General features: G+C 38.4%; 1 protein-coding gene across 2 annotated transcripts in view; it reads left to right on the top strand.

The window, feature by feature from the left end:
* The window catches only part of l1camb (L1 cell adhesion molecule, paralog b), a 53,620-nt gene that overhangs the window by 22,887 nt on the left and 17,432 nt on the right, over positions 1 to 13,301 (top strand). Inside the window, exons 5-12 of one of the 2 annotated variants that reach the window (XM_067371032.1) lie at positions 832 to 957; positions 1,057 to 1,227; positions 5,088 to 5,202; positions 6,524 to 6,708; positions 8,612 to 8,743; positions 12,137 to 12,280; positions 12,497 to 12,608; positions 12,951 to 13,111. In XM_067371032.1, coding sequence (XP_067227133.1) covers positions 832 to 957; positions 1,057 to 1,227; positions 5,088 to 5,202; positions 6,524 to 6,708; positions 8,612 to 8,743; positions 12,137 to 12,280; positions 12,497 to 12,608; positions 12,951 to 13,111 — 1,146 coding nt within the window. Of the gene's footprint in view, positions 1 to 831; positions 958 to 1,056; positions 1,250 to 5,087; positions 5,203 to 6,523; positions 6,709 to 8,611; positions 8,744 to 12,136; positions 12,281 to 12,496; positions 12,609 to 12,950; positions 13,112 to 13,301 lie in introns of those variants that run through there. The other variant, XM_067371033.1, reaches the window with a different exon arrangement.

Genomic DNA, 13,301 nt, shown 5'->3' on the forward strand with positions numbered 1-13,301 from the left:
GGCTATATCACGGGGTGATAATAATGTTTACATTTTGCAATAAACAATCAAGAGATTTGTTACATAATACATATTACTTAACGTCAGTGTGTACAGTATGTATGTGGGTAAAGTTGTATATATATATATATATATATATAGGTTGTATAATGCATTATTAATTATTATTAACTAATTTGAGTTATTAATTTGTATGATTATGTGGTGAAACTGACAATTCTGAAAACAATGAGGTTTTGTTTAAATTATAACAATATAGTGTAGTGACAAACCTAATATGACTTACACAGTGTTTATCACTGTATATCATGCACAGTAAGCAGAACACTAGTATTACATTCCAACAGACATCCGGAATTTAGTCTAATATGCATGAATGTTGCCTAGAGTATGATGGCAAATGTCACTACTGGCATGTCATTAGAGTGAATAGAGATAAGTGTAATCTTGACAGCATTACTTAAGGCCAAATCACACAGCACTGACAGATTCCGATCAATGCCAACAGTCATCAGATTATAGTACGTCACTTCCCAGACATTCAAAGACCTGACAAATGCAGATTCAACATGGTCAATCAGCGGAAACGAAAGTTGTTCAACAGTGACAAGATTAATACACTAATCTGACAAACCCTGTCAAGTGTCTGCTGCCGTCCGTCGGTGCAGTGTGAACTGGCTTTTAGAAAGTGGGCGACTATGAGGTCTTTGTGATGACAAACATGACAGCGGTCATGTCAGGGATCAGGGACTTTGGATCAATAGTGAGTTGAATAAATGCTGAAGATTGTATACATAGATACATTAAAGTGTTGTGCTGTCTATTTCACAGCCATCCCAACATTGGCCAAAGAGAAGAAGCAGAAACGAAGACCGTTTGAGGAGGGAGAAAGTACAGTCCTCTACTGTAACCCCCCGAAGAGCTCTGTCGCTCCCAAAATACACTGGATGGACACACGTAAATTTCCTATTCAATCTAATTCTGTCAAACTGAATTGCCCTGCATGACACTTGAATTGATGGAACTGAATCCCATTCCTCTCTTTCTTTTTGTCAGAGTTGCACCACATTCCTCAGAATGAGCGGGTGACCATGAGTCTGGATGGAAACCTGTACTTTGCCAACTTACTAGTCAATGACAGCAGAGAAGACTACACCTGCAATGCCCACTACATCAAGGCCAGCGTCATCCTGCCTAAAGAGCCCATCGCCATCAGCGTCACAGCCTGTGTGTGAACCTTCTTCTACCAGTGATTAGTGCACCTTTCATAACTCAACCAATGCTCTCTCTGCATGTGAATGTGAAGGATGTATTTCTATAAGAGAACCCAGGGGTGCTTTACAATGCAGAACAAAAAGAAGGAAATTGAAGCATATCCAAGACAATGCATTTCAAGGAAGAGGGGAAAAATGTCAAACAATAGCAATAATAATAAAAGTACCTCAAACTGTTACTGGATCAAGCACTGCAATGGCAAAAAATTGATCGATTGAGCATTCAAGTGATAAATTGGGGAAAAGTGTTTAAAAAAAGCCATTAGCAGAATAAATTATAATGTAATCATATTGTCGACCAATAGATGGCGCTGTCACCAAATTAATCTAGCATTATCAGGGGATGATTATAATAATACATTTAGGCCTGGTTTCACAGACAGTTCACTGGTTCTACCTTAATATTATAAAGCAACGAGAATACTTTTTGTGCGGCAAAAAAAATAACGGCTTTTCACCAATCTCGTGATGGCCAATTTCAAAATAATGCCTCTGAGCTTTACGAGTCTTTTGTTTCAAATTAGTGATTCGAATCTCCTATCACGTGACTTTGGCAACTCCGAACCACTGATTCGATTCATAAAGCTCTGAAGCAGTGTTTTGAAATCGGCCATCACTAGATATTGTTGAAAAGTCTTTATTTTGTTTTTTTGTGTGTTTTGGTGCACAAAAAGCATTCTTGTCGCTTGTGACGAGCAGGGCGGGCGAGAGCCGTGAGGGAACGGCGCGAGGCCGGTGACGCGAGTGATAATGAGCGTCACCTGCGAGGCGTGCCGGCCTCGAGTCTCTCACGGAGGAGCTCCGGAGGCATAAAACGAGGAGCGACTACAATGAAAGACGAGAGAGGACCAGGCCTGGACTTTATTTTATGTTTTGTTATGTTTGTGTGGCCGGCAGACGTCCGCGAGGGTCTGCCGGCATTACTTTCGTTTTGTTCTTTGTTTATTTTACATTAAAAGTTACGTTCAATGTTCGCCGGTTCCCGCCTCCTTCTTCCCATATCTACTAACCTCGTTACATTGGTGCCGAAACCCGGGAGGAAGGAGGGACATGCTGTCGGAGAGCCCTCGCTGCTGAGGGGGATCGCGGTGCTGCGGAGTTCGGGCAGCGCGGGAGTGAAGACCGCGAGAGGCTGCCCGAAGCGGTGGTGCTGGAGCCGTTCGCCGTGGGCCGGAGCCTGCTGCCGTCCGCCATAAAGGGGAGGAGCAGGGAACGGGGGACTCGCTGCCGGCTGCCCTCAGTCGGAGGAGCCATCGCCGGCCGCCAGGAGGCGGTCGAGGATCGGGCCGTCCACCGAGCGTCCAGTGCCACCGCATGGCACCGCGAAGAAGAGCCTCTCGGCAGGCTGAGGACCAAGCGGCAGTGTGTCGGGGAACCGGACCAAGAATTTTTTTTTTTCTTTTTCCTCTCTCCCCTCTCTCGTCCTGTCGCTCCCCTTGCTTCCGTCTCCTTTCTCTCGTCTCGTCTGTCCTTACCCCCAGGTGCTGCGGCCGCCGAGACAGGCCCCGGGGGGGAGTAGAGCGCAGTCTCGGAGGTACCCCCCGGCCTGCGAGGGGCGTTGGGGGTATGTGACGAGCAGGGCGGGCGAGAGCCGTGAGGGAACGGCGCGAGGCCGGTGACGCGAGTGATAATGAGCGTCACCTGCGAGGCGTGCCGGCCTCGAGTCTCTCACGGAGGAGCTCCGGAGGCATAAAACGAGGAGCGACTACAATGAAAGACGAGAGAGGACCAGGCCTGGACTTTATTTTATGTTTTGTTATGTTTGTGTGGCCGGCAGACGTCCGCGAGGGTCTGCCGGCATTACTTTCGTTTTGTTCTTTGTTTATTTTACATTAAAAGTTACGTTCAATGTTCGCCGGTTCCCGCCTCCTTCTTCCCATATCTACTAACCTCGTTACATCGCTTTATAATATTAAGGCAGAACCACCGTACTCACATAAACTGTTTAAAATATGTTTTTAGTAACTTCATATTAATTTACCTTTTTATTCATTCTGAGGAATACTGATTCAGTTCTGTGGAAGTGAGATGAATAAATGCATGCTCACATCTAGAACTATAATAACCATCATGTTCACACACAACACCTCTACACTCCCGATTCTTCTCAACATGGGGACAGAAGAGCTGTCAGTCAATAAATAGGAAAAACAAAGTAACTTGCGTTACTTATTTGAAAATATAACTCAGATATTTTGTTGTAAATTTAAAAGTATTGCATAACTTTACCCTAGTTACTTGAAAAAATAATCTGATTATGTAACTCACGTTACTTATGACGTATTACCCCTAACACTGCTTTTATCTTAAAGGTGCCCAAGAATGCTTTTTCACAAGATGTAATATAAGTCTAAGATGTCCCCTGAATGTGTCTGTGAAGTTTCAGCTCAAAATACCCCATAGATTTTTTTTTTAATTAATTTTTTTAACTGCCTATTTTGGGGCATCATTAACTATACACTGATTTTGGCAGCGCGTCGCCCCTTTAATTCGCCTGCTCCCTGCCACACGAGCTCTCGACTATATTACAGTGCATTTACAAAGTTCACACAGCTAATATAACCCTCAAATGGATCTTTACAAGATGTTCGTCATGCATGCTGTATGCATGCTTCGAATTATAAAGTATTTATTTTGATGTTTACGTTTGATTCTGTATGAGTTTGAGGCTGTGCTCTGTGGCTAACGGCTAATGCTAAACTGTTGAAGAGATTTACAAAGAATGAAGTTGTGTTTATGCATTATACAGACTGCACGTGTTTAAAAATGAAAATAGCGATGGCTCTTGTCTCCGTGAATACAGTAAGAAACGATGGTAACTTTAACCACATTTAACAGTACATTAGCAACATGCTAATGAAACATTTAGAAAGACAATTTACAAATATCACTAAAAATATCATGATATCATGGATCATGTCAGTTATTATTGCTCCATCTGCCATTTTTCGCTGTTTTTCTTGCTTGCTTACCTTGTCTGTGCACAGATCCAGACGTTAATACTGCCTTTCCTTGTCTAATGCCTTGAACATGGGCTGGCATATGCAAATATTGGGGTCATACATATTAATGATCCAGTAACAGTCGGTGTTATGTTGAGATCTGCGTGTTTTCCGGAAGCCTTTTAAACAAATGAGATTTATATAAGAAGGAGGAAGCAATGGGGTTTGAAACTCAATATATGTCTTTTCCATGTACTGAACTCTTGTTATTTAACTATGCCGAGGTAAATTAAAATTTTGATTCTAGGGCACCTTTAATTATTGAACTATTGAAAATTATTGAAACATATTTACAGAGAGGAAAAAATTTGTTCTGAATTCATGGGGGTCCAGGCCTTAGTCCTGTGTCTCCTGATGGCCAGTCCAACATTCGTTTTACGGATTTAAAAAAAAAGAAAGAAAAAAAAGTAGATTTCATTAACTGGTATAATGTTAATAAACCAACCTGCTGATGTACTAAAATCAATCAAAATGAATTTAACAACATGAGATGTAACATAAAACCCTTATGCACATAATTGAAGAAAAAAACTAAGAAGAAAGTTATTTCAATGAAAAAAACATAAAATGTAAAGTGTCACACAGGGGATTTTTTTTCACTGTAAATTACAGGATGACTTGTTATTTTTACTTCCCAAAACCCTTAAATTGAACAGTATCTACATGAAATTTCTCTGGTCATGTAGCAAAGAGGGTTACACACATGCAATTACATTGTTCCGAAAAAAAAAAAAAAAATTCATGTGGAAATAAAGCTTATTTTTTAGAAATCACTAAAACTTAATTGACTGGTGTTCTCCTGTTTTCACAGCAAATTCAGTGGCGAAGAACCGGCGGCCCCAGCTGCTCCAGCCCACAGGATCCCACAGCTCTTATCTGGTGCTCCGGGGCCAAACGCTGACTCTAGAGTGTATCCCTGAGGGCCTGTGAGTGTTCAGCCAATTTCTTATCATGCCCGCTGGATTTAAATAAAACCACTACTAGCAAAATTAACTGCTGTACTGGTCTCCTGGTGTAGTATGACTCACACTGTTATGTGGCTATAGCAATGTTGTATATATTACATATATGAGCATTTTTACTGTAGTTTACACATTTAATGTATCCAGACATTTTAAATGTCTGAATAAAGAAGTATGAGGATGCATCAGTTGTGAGCTCACATGAACATGGAGGAAATTCAACATGCTGCTGCTCTTTGTCATTCAAAAGTCAAAGCTTTGTTGTCAAGACATGACGTATGGAGTGCAGTATACCATGTGCAATGACTGACTTGATGACTGAACATATACTGTAACAGACCAATTTACAATAAACAGGTAACTAAACATAGAAAGATACATTTTGTGTATAGTGGATATTATATGTAATATTATACAGATGATCCACGGCTAGCTGTGCATTAGATGGTTTTAATGCTGGATGTTCGTTGAGACAATAACCACCTGACAAGCAGTGGACACGTTAAAATGGACACGTTAAAATGATATAACGCACAGCCAGCTGGATTATCCTGCATATCATGATCACTGGACAGCACAGACAAGTTTAAGCTGTCATTGATGTTTGCCGTGCAAACTTAGAAATAATGATTTTAAGTTCTTACTATTCTACTTTTAATATTCTCTCTTCATTATGTCCATCTATTGAAAATCCACAAAGCTCCAAAAAGTACGAAAATGCATCATAAAAAATAATCCAAATGAATCAAGCGGAACAGACATGATCACTTATAATTTAAGCTTTTATTCACATTGATCAAATCACATACATAGAGTGAAAAGAAGCTGGCGTGACACAGAAGAAGAAACCTCACTGGTTCTCGCACATCATGCAAGTACCTTTGAGCTATCATCGGTCATGTTTGATGAGCTCTATGTATGTGTACTTTAATATTAAAAACTAATATTAAAAACATGTTCATTTGTGTTACAAAGTAGAATAAAAGTCTTATGGGGTTTTTTGGGACAGAATTTTACATTCTGAGTGAACTGACCTTTTAAATGTTCAGGCTAGGCTTCAACATCAAAGTTGGACTGGACTAGTTATTAATGGTTCTTGTGAACTACTTCTATCATTGTTATTAGTAATGCAGCTTGCAGATCTCAATTCCTACAATTGGAAAGGGTAGGAAGGGTTCACATCTAGGGTAGTTAGGGCTCATATGTGTCAGAACGTAACTTGGACTTGCAAGAAGTCTTTAAGGACCACTTTGAGAACTAACAACTGTTGCTTGCTCTGATTAAGACCGACTCCCGAAGTGCTGTGGGAACGGATGGACAGCCCTCTCTCTCCCAGCCGTGTCAGGATGCTGAAGTACGGCCGCTGGCTGCAGATTGAGAGCGTGTCGGAGGCTGATGATGGCGAGTACGTCTGCACTGCCACAAACAGCCAGGGCTCCATCACGCATCACTACGCTGTCACAGTCGAGGGTGAGACACACACACGCTCACACTTTATTTCACAGTGTCCTTCATTACTGTATGAATAATAACAAACAGCTAAAGCTAACCTGAACCTTATCCACCTTATTTTTTAACCTAAAAGTAATCCGCTTAAATTTTTGCTTTACAAAAAGTCCATATGCTGCAAACTATATCTATATCTATATCTATATCTATATCTATCTATCTATCTATCTATCTATCTATCTATCTATCTATCTATCTATATATATATATATATAATTATAAACTGTAGAGCACAGCATAAATGAGTACACACCCTCTGAAATTTCTGAAAGTCAGCAATTACTCAATTACTTAGAAGACATGTTAGAATTCTTTAGAGATATAATGTTCCAGCAAGTCTGCTTAATCAATTACCAAAGAAGCATGTCAAAATTATTCAGGAAAGTAAGACTTTCTTATCAAGGTGATAAAACATTGTGTAGCAAAAATGAGTACACCCTCCTAAAAAAGTTACTAAATAAAATGAAATAAAGTTTTTCTGGTGTAAGTTTAAGGCAATGTTTGATCAACAGGTAAGTATGTTGAACCAAAACATTTAAAGAGGAGTAATTTCTTGACAATTAAAAGTGTTATATAGCCCACTGAATCATTCAGAGATTTAATGCTGACAACAATGGAACCACTTGGGAGAGAACTGTCAGGAGACTTATTTCTTAGCACAAAAGAGGACAGTGGTGCAAGAGGATTACCAAATCATTGTTTTAAGTGTGAAAATATAGCAAAAGTAACACAGAAATTCAAAAACAATGGACTTGTGACAAGGCCCCTGAAATAATCAGGCCTTCATTTTAAGCTTTCATTTAGTGATGAGGGATTTTTTTGCTAGACAAAGAACAGGAGAAATACCAAACGAGTGTCTCAGAGCCAGCAAAAGCAATGAAAAGAGTGACTGTTTATCTCACAGAGTAAGATGCAGCCTTCAGAAATGACATGCATGGTTGTTGTTCTCACTGGAACTACCTACTGAAGCCAAAGCACAATAAAGTCAGTTAGCCATTTCAAAAGCCCATATTTACAAAATATAGATTCTGGGAATCAATACTCTGGTCTAATGAGACCAAATCAATCATTTTGGATCTAACAGCTTTCAAAATTTGATGGTGTTGCTAGAGGAGGAGTAGAGTGAGAAGTGCCTGTTGTTGTGCCTGAGTTGTGCTTTATCAATGCTGTCATGAATTCCCACACCACTGTGTAATTTAATACACAAACTTTAAACAGAAGATGTTATCCTTTCCTTATTCCTTGCATTGTTGGGCCTTTTTTCAACATGACAATGAGGATATGCATTCTCCCAAGGTAAAAAACCTGTGGAAATGTATTGCACTCAATCTTAACACTCTTGAGCGCCTGTGGGGGATTCTGTAGAGACGAGTTGAGCAACACTAACCATTTAAGATCAGGGCATTTAAAGAGCTCATCTTCCAGGAGTTAAACAGGACAGACGTGACAATTTGTCATGAACTTGTACACTCTGTGCCAAGAAGGGTCAAAGCAGTATATTCAAAATTATGGAGGGCATACTAAGTACTAGATTATTATACATTTGTTGAATTAAATCTAGGATGTACTAATTTCTGCAATCCTTAATTTAAACAAAATTGGCTAATTTACTTATTTTATGGCTATTAATAACATATATTTCTCAGTTTTTATAATGTATATGTTGAGTCCATTTTAGTTTTGCTATCTTTCCATGAATTGTATTAGTGATCATAAAGAAAATACATCTTTTGTATTTGTTCAGAGGGGGTGTATTAATTTATTCTATGCACTGTATATATATTCCACAAATGAGGAAGAAGGGACGATAGCGGCACCCTACTATATTAAAAGATTTATTTTGAATTATTTTGATTGTTTACAGCTGCTCCTTACTGGACCAAGTGGCCTGAGGACCACCTGTACGCCCCAGGAGAGACTGTGAGACTGCACTGTCAGGCTGATGGGATACCAACCCCAAATGTCACATGGAGTATCAATGGAGTTCCTATCACAGGTACACAATGAGCCAACTCATTATAAACCACCGCACCAACTAGAGCCAACACAGATGTGATTAGAATGTTCAGTGTGTCACTGTTAAATTCAAACATGCGTTTGCACTTTGGCTGGCGCCGAGCCAGAGACGGATGCGCTTAGAGCTTTTCATATATCACAACTATTCAGTGTTTTCAACCATATAATGTTTCTTTCAGGTTTCAGACATACACATTTTAAATGAAGTACGAAATAATAAAAGACATTTATAGTTAAATTCAAATTCCATACATTGATGTCTACGGAAGCTGCAATATAATAATACTTTCAATCATATTTCGACTTATAAAAGTGTTTTATTCATACCAGATACGCATTATGTATGAAACAATAACGCTTACTCTTCTTCTCCCAGTTCACCGGCCACTTACTTATTTCAGGAAAAATGGATGAATTTATGTGATGTAAATCTGACAAATCCTCTGAATTGCAGTGCATTCTCATTGCTCGGTATATCAACTAACATGATCATCAAGTTGTTTAAACAACAAAACACATTCACTTCCTCATATTTGACAATCAGAATATATCAAATAGTGAATGATATAGTTAAAAAGTTTGTGAATATTTTGAATAAAAAAGGAAAAAATTAAATTAATGTTCTCTAAAGGTGACAAATTGTGAATTTACAGAACAATAGGGATGTTCCTAAAACGTCCTCTTTTAGTAATGAAAGTGCTGCAGTTCAAGGTTCTTTATATGACTTTAGGGGATGCTCCATTTTGGTTTATTTTATGGTCACATAAGAACGTTACTAAGAGGACATTTGGGATATTAACAGAACGTTCCCACACGGTCCTCTGTTGGTCATATAATAACGTTCCCGACATGAATTTAGGGGGACTTTCTATTTTGGTTATTTTATGGTCGTGCGATATTGTTACAAATAGGACATTTGGGAAGTTAAGAGAATGTCCTATAGTAATAGTCCCCTAAACATTCCCAGAACGTCCTGAATGTTCCCTGAAGGTCCAACAAATAACGGTCCCCAAACCTTAATAGAACTTCACATCGTGACCGTCTCGAAACTGGGAACGTTACCAGATGTGTCCTTGACACCATGAAAATTGAACAGGAATTGAACAAGAAAATTGAACAGGATTCTAATTAGAATTTCTATCATATTTTGGAACCATTCCTATAGGATTCGTATAGGACTTGTCTTATAAATATCATAATTTCTGGGAAGGTATACAAAGGATTTGGTTTTTATTCTGTTCATTTTCTTTGCAGCATCTTCTTTACTGAGACAATGTACACTGTAAAAAAAACTGTAAAAAAACTGTACACTGTAAAAAAAAAAAGGGTTAAATGCATGGCATTAAAGATTATTAAAAAACATTAAAGAAAATGATCAATGACTGCAGTGGCTACCAAACAAAAAATGTTCAATTAAAGTAAAATATCCTAATTTATATTCCTTTAATATCTAATTTATATCTATCACACCTGATTCAACTCATGAGCTCATAGAGACTGGATGTGTCAGTTTTGCATTATGTTTTTCTTATGACAGTCAAATGTTCTGATTTTAAAATTCATTATACAGACATAGTTTTGAGCAGCGTCTTTTAGACTCAGACATCATGAATCAGCGTATGATCCTCAACAATGGTGACAATAAACAAAAATCTTTTTTTGTTACTTTAGTAGCTTGTTTTGTGATGCTCAGAGTTGATCTGTTTATCTGAAAATTGTGTCACCATTGTTGAGGCTCATATGCTGTCTGTGTGAATCTACAGGATCCTGTCTGAATAATTTCTGCATAATGACTTAAAAACTTCCAAAAATCAAAGCAGGACAGGATTTTTTGCAGTAGTATTATAGTGCTACAATAGCATGATAGGAATACTATATTCAGAGAACAGTGAACAAAGCCACTGTATGATGATACAGTATCATTATCAATAAACAACCACAATTTTTCTCACAATTTTTGTTCTAACAAATATGCTTTAGAAACACACAGTTACAACAATTGGAGAAAAACTAAATTTAAACATCAAGGGGGTCAGGAGCCCAACTAAAGCAAGCGCTTACCTCCATAACTGTGACAAACATTATTTTCAATTAAACCACCTCATTAAGACGTTTTGAATGAAAGAAATAAAGTCAGAGTGGTTTGTAATAAGTGAAGATGCAGAGATCTAGAGAGATCTGTATAGTGTTTAATGTTCTGTTTCTGTTATCTCTGAGTTTTGTGAGGTTACCATTGTACTAGAGAGTAGAGCCTGTGTTTCAGTCTGAGCTGAGAAACACTGATGTACTGCTGCATGTTGTTTTATTTAAATGCCGCAGTAACTGTGTAGTTGCTGATGCAGTGATATAATAGTTGGATTAGCTCATGCATATGCTGTTGTCAGCTAATGACTACTGCAAGTGATTTGCATTTTATATAAAAAGGTTTTATAATAATAATACAGGAAGTACCTGTAAAGCGCATTTTTTGGTAAGATATTAAAGACAAATTAGGATTTTTTTTTTTTTTTTTGCCTTAATTTTAGAGTTTTTGTTTGAACAGCCACTCTGTTAGTCAATTTTGCTCTAATTTTCAACTAATTTTTTTGACAAGGGCAGCAGGGACATTCTGAGAATGTTCTGGTAACATCACATTTCCAAATAAAATATGGTTCCCTAAACATTCAGAGAACATCTAGAATGTTCTGTAAAAGTCCGCCAAATAACGTCCCCCAACCCTTAAAGAACTCCACATCGTGACCATCTCTGAACATACTGGGAATGTTACTAGGCTGTGGGACGTTCTGAGAACGTAAAATTTCTAGGGGGGTGAAACGTCACCAAGGAATTAATATGTTCTAAAATAATCTTCTAAAATAACAGTCGCCTTAAAAAACACCCTGTGGGCTCAGCTCGAATATAGAGCCCCTAAAATATAGATAGCTTCCTCTGTGAGAACAAGCCAGTACTTGACAGATTCACCACACTGTTTCCAAATTACTTTCAGACACACGTTTGCACTGAATCACAGACAAAAGTTTGCAGTCACCTTATACTGTATGCCACAACCTGTCAGAAGCAGAAACAAAACCACCAAACACTAACGGAAAAGACATTATAACACTAATAATAATAATAATAATAATAATTAAATGTTTTAATAGTTGCACTCTGTTTCACATTAACCAATATTTATATCAATGAAATAATTGAGGTTCTTGTAACCTAAATACTATTATTTATTTTTTCTGTTAATGCCACCAAAATATAGGAAATATATCTTTGTTTACATGACAAAGAGGCTCCCTTTTATCTAAACAATATTTTCAGAAAATGTTTCTCCGTGTAGACTAAAGGCTTCTGTTCTTTTTCCTGGTCTCTCTGTGCGTTGTAGGGACAGATTTGGACACCAGACGGCATGTGAGTTCTGGGACACTGATCCTGACCAACGTTCAGTTCAGCGATACAGCGATTTATCAGTGCGAGGCCACCAATAAACACGGCAATATTTTGGTCAACACACAGGTCCATGTTGCTGGTGAGCATTACTAGTGTCAAATTTGATCAAATGCATCGTCACACGATGCATTAGAAAGGATGGAAATAATGTCACTCCAGAAAAAGTCCAATCAATGTAAAGTTTTATTTGCTTAAAAATGAATCAAACATCATTTTGTACCTCATTCATGCCAATAACATAATGTTTTTCTTGAGATATTTGTGTAACGGCTGTACCTCACCTTGTGTCGGTCAGCGCTGCCTCCTCAGATCCTGACGGCGGATGGGCTGGTGTACACGGCCACCGCAGGGAAAACCGTCCTGCTGGAGTGCCGAACCTTCGGTTCCCCGCTACCTAAAGTGGACTGGTGAGCATAAGTTGTAGCCTATATTTACTTAGCAAAGATGCATGTAATCTTTTATGTAGTTTTCAATTAAACTGATTTTTTAATGATAGCTACAAATATAAAGTAATCATTTTATAATACATATTGTAAGAATCTTGCTGTAGAGTTTTGCTCAGCATGGATTTAGAATCATAATTCATTTAAATGCATTCATTGGAGAAGCTTATCGTCGCTGAGGCAACAGGAACAGAGAAATTTGAGAATATGAATGCACTTATAATAATCCAGCCGCAGGAATGCTTTTTGTTCGGATGTGATGTTGTCTTGTTGTGTGTATAATCCAGCGCGAATGAATGTTTGCAGGGAGATTTTAGGCAGTGGTCCAGCTCACGCTAATGCTAGAATGTCTACGATGGCTGATGGAAATCTTCAGATCAGTAATGTGAGTGAAGAGGACAGCGGCTTTTACACATGCTCAGTGAGAAACAGCAACAGGAGCATCAGTGCTCAGCTGGAGGTCTTGAGTAAGTGTCCGATTCAATTCAGAAAATCATCATCACATGAAGCATAGTTCAAAATTGAGCAATGTGCTTTCTTAATGCACCTTACTGGTTACAGTGAAAATATTTTATAAACATGTTAATCCAACTCTGAAACAACTTTCTTTTCTTTGAGCTTTTGAGGTTGGCGTCAATAAGGCCATCCTGGCCCTTG

Source organism: Chanodichthys erythropterus, chromosome 20, assembly GCF_024489055.1.
Source record: "Chanodichthys erythropterus isolate Z2021 chromosome 20, ASM2448905v1, whole genome shotgun sequence".
Classification (NCBI taxonomy): domain Eukaryota; kingdom Metazoa; phylum Chordata; class Actinopteri; order Cypriniformes; family Xenocyprididae; genus Chanodichthys; species Chanodichthys erythropterus.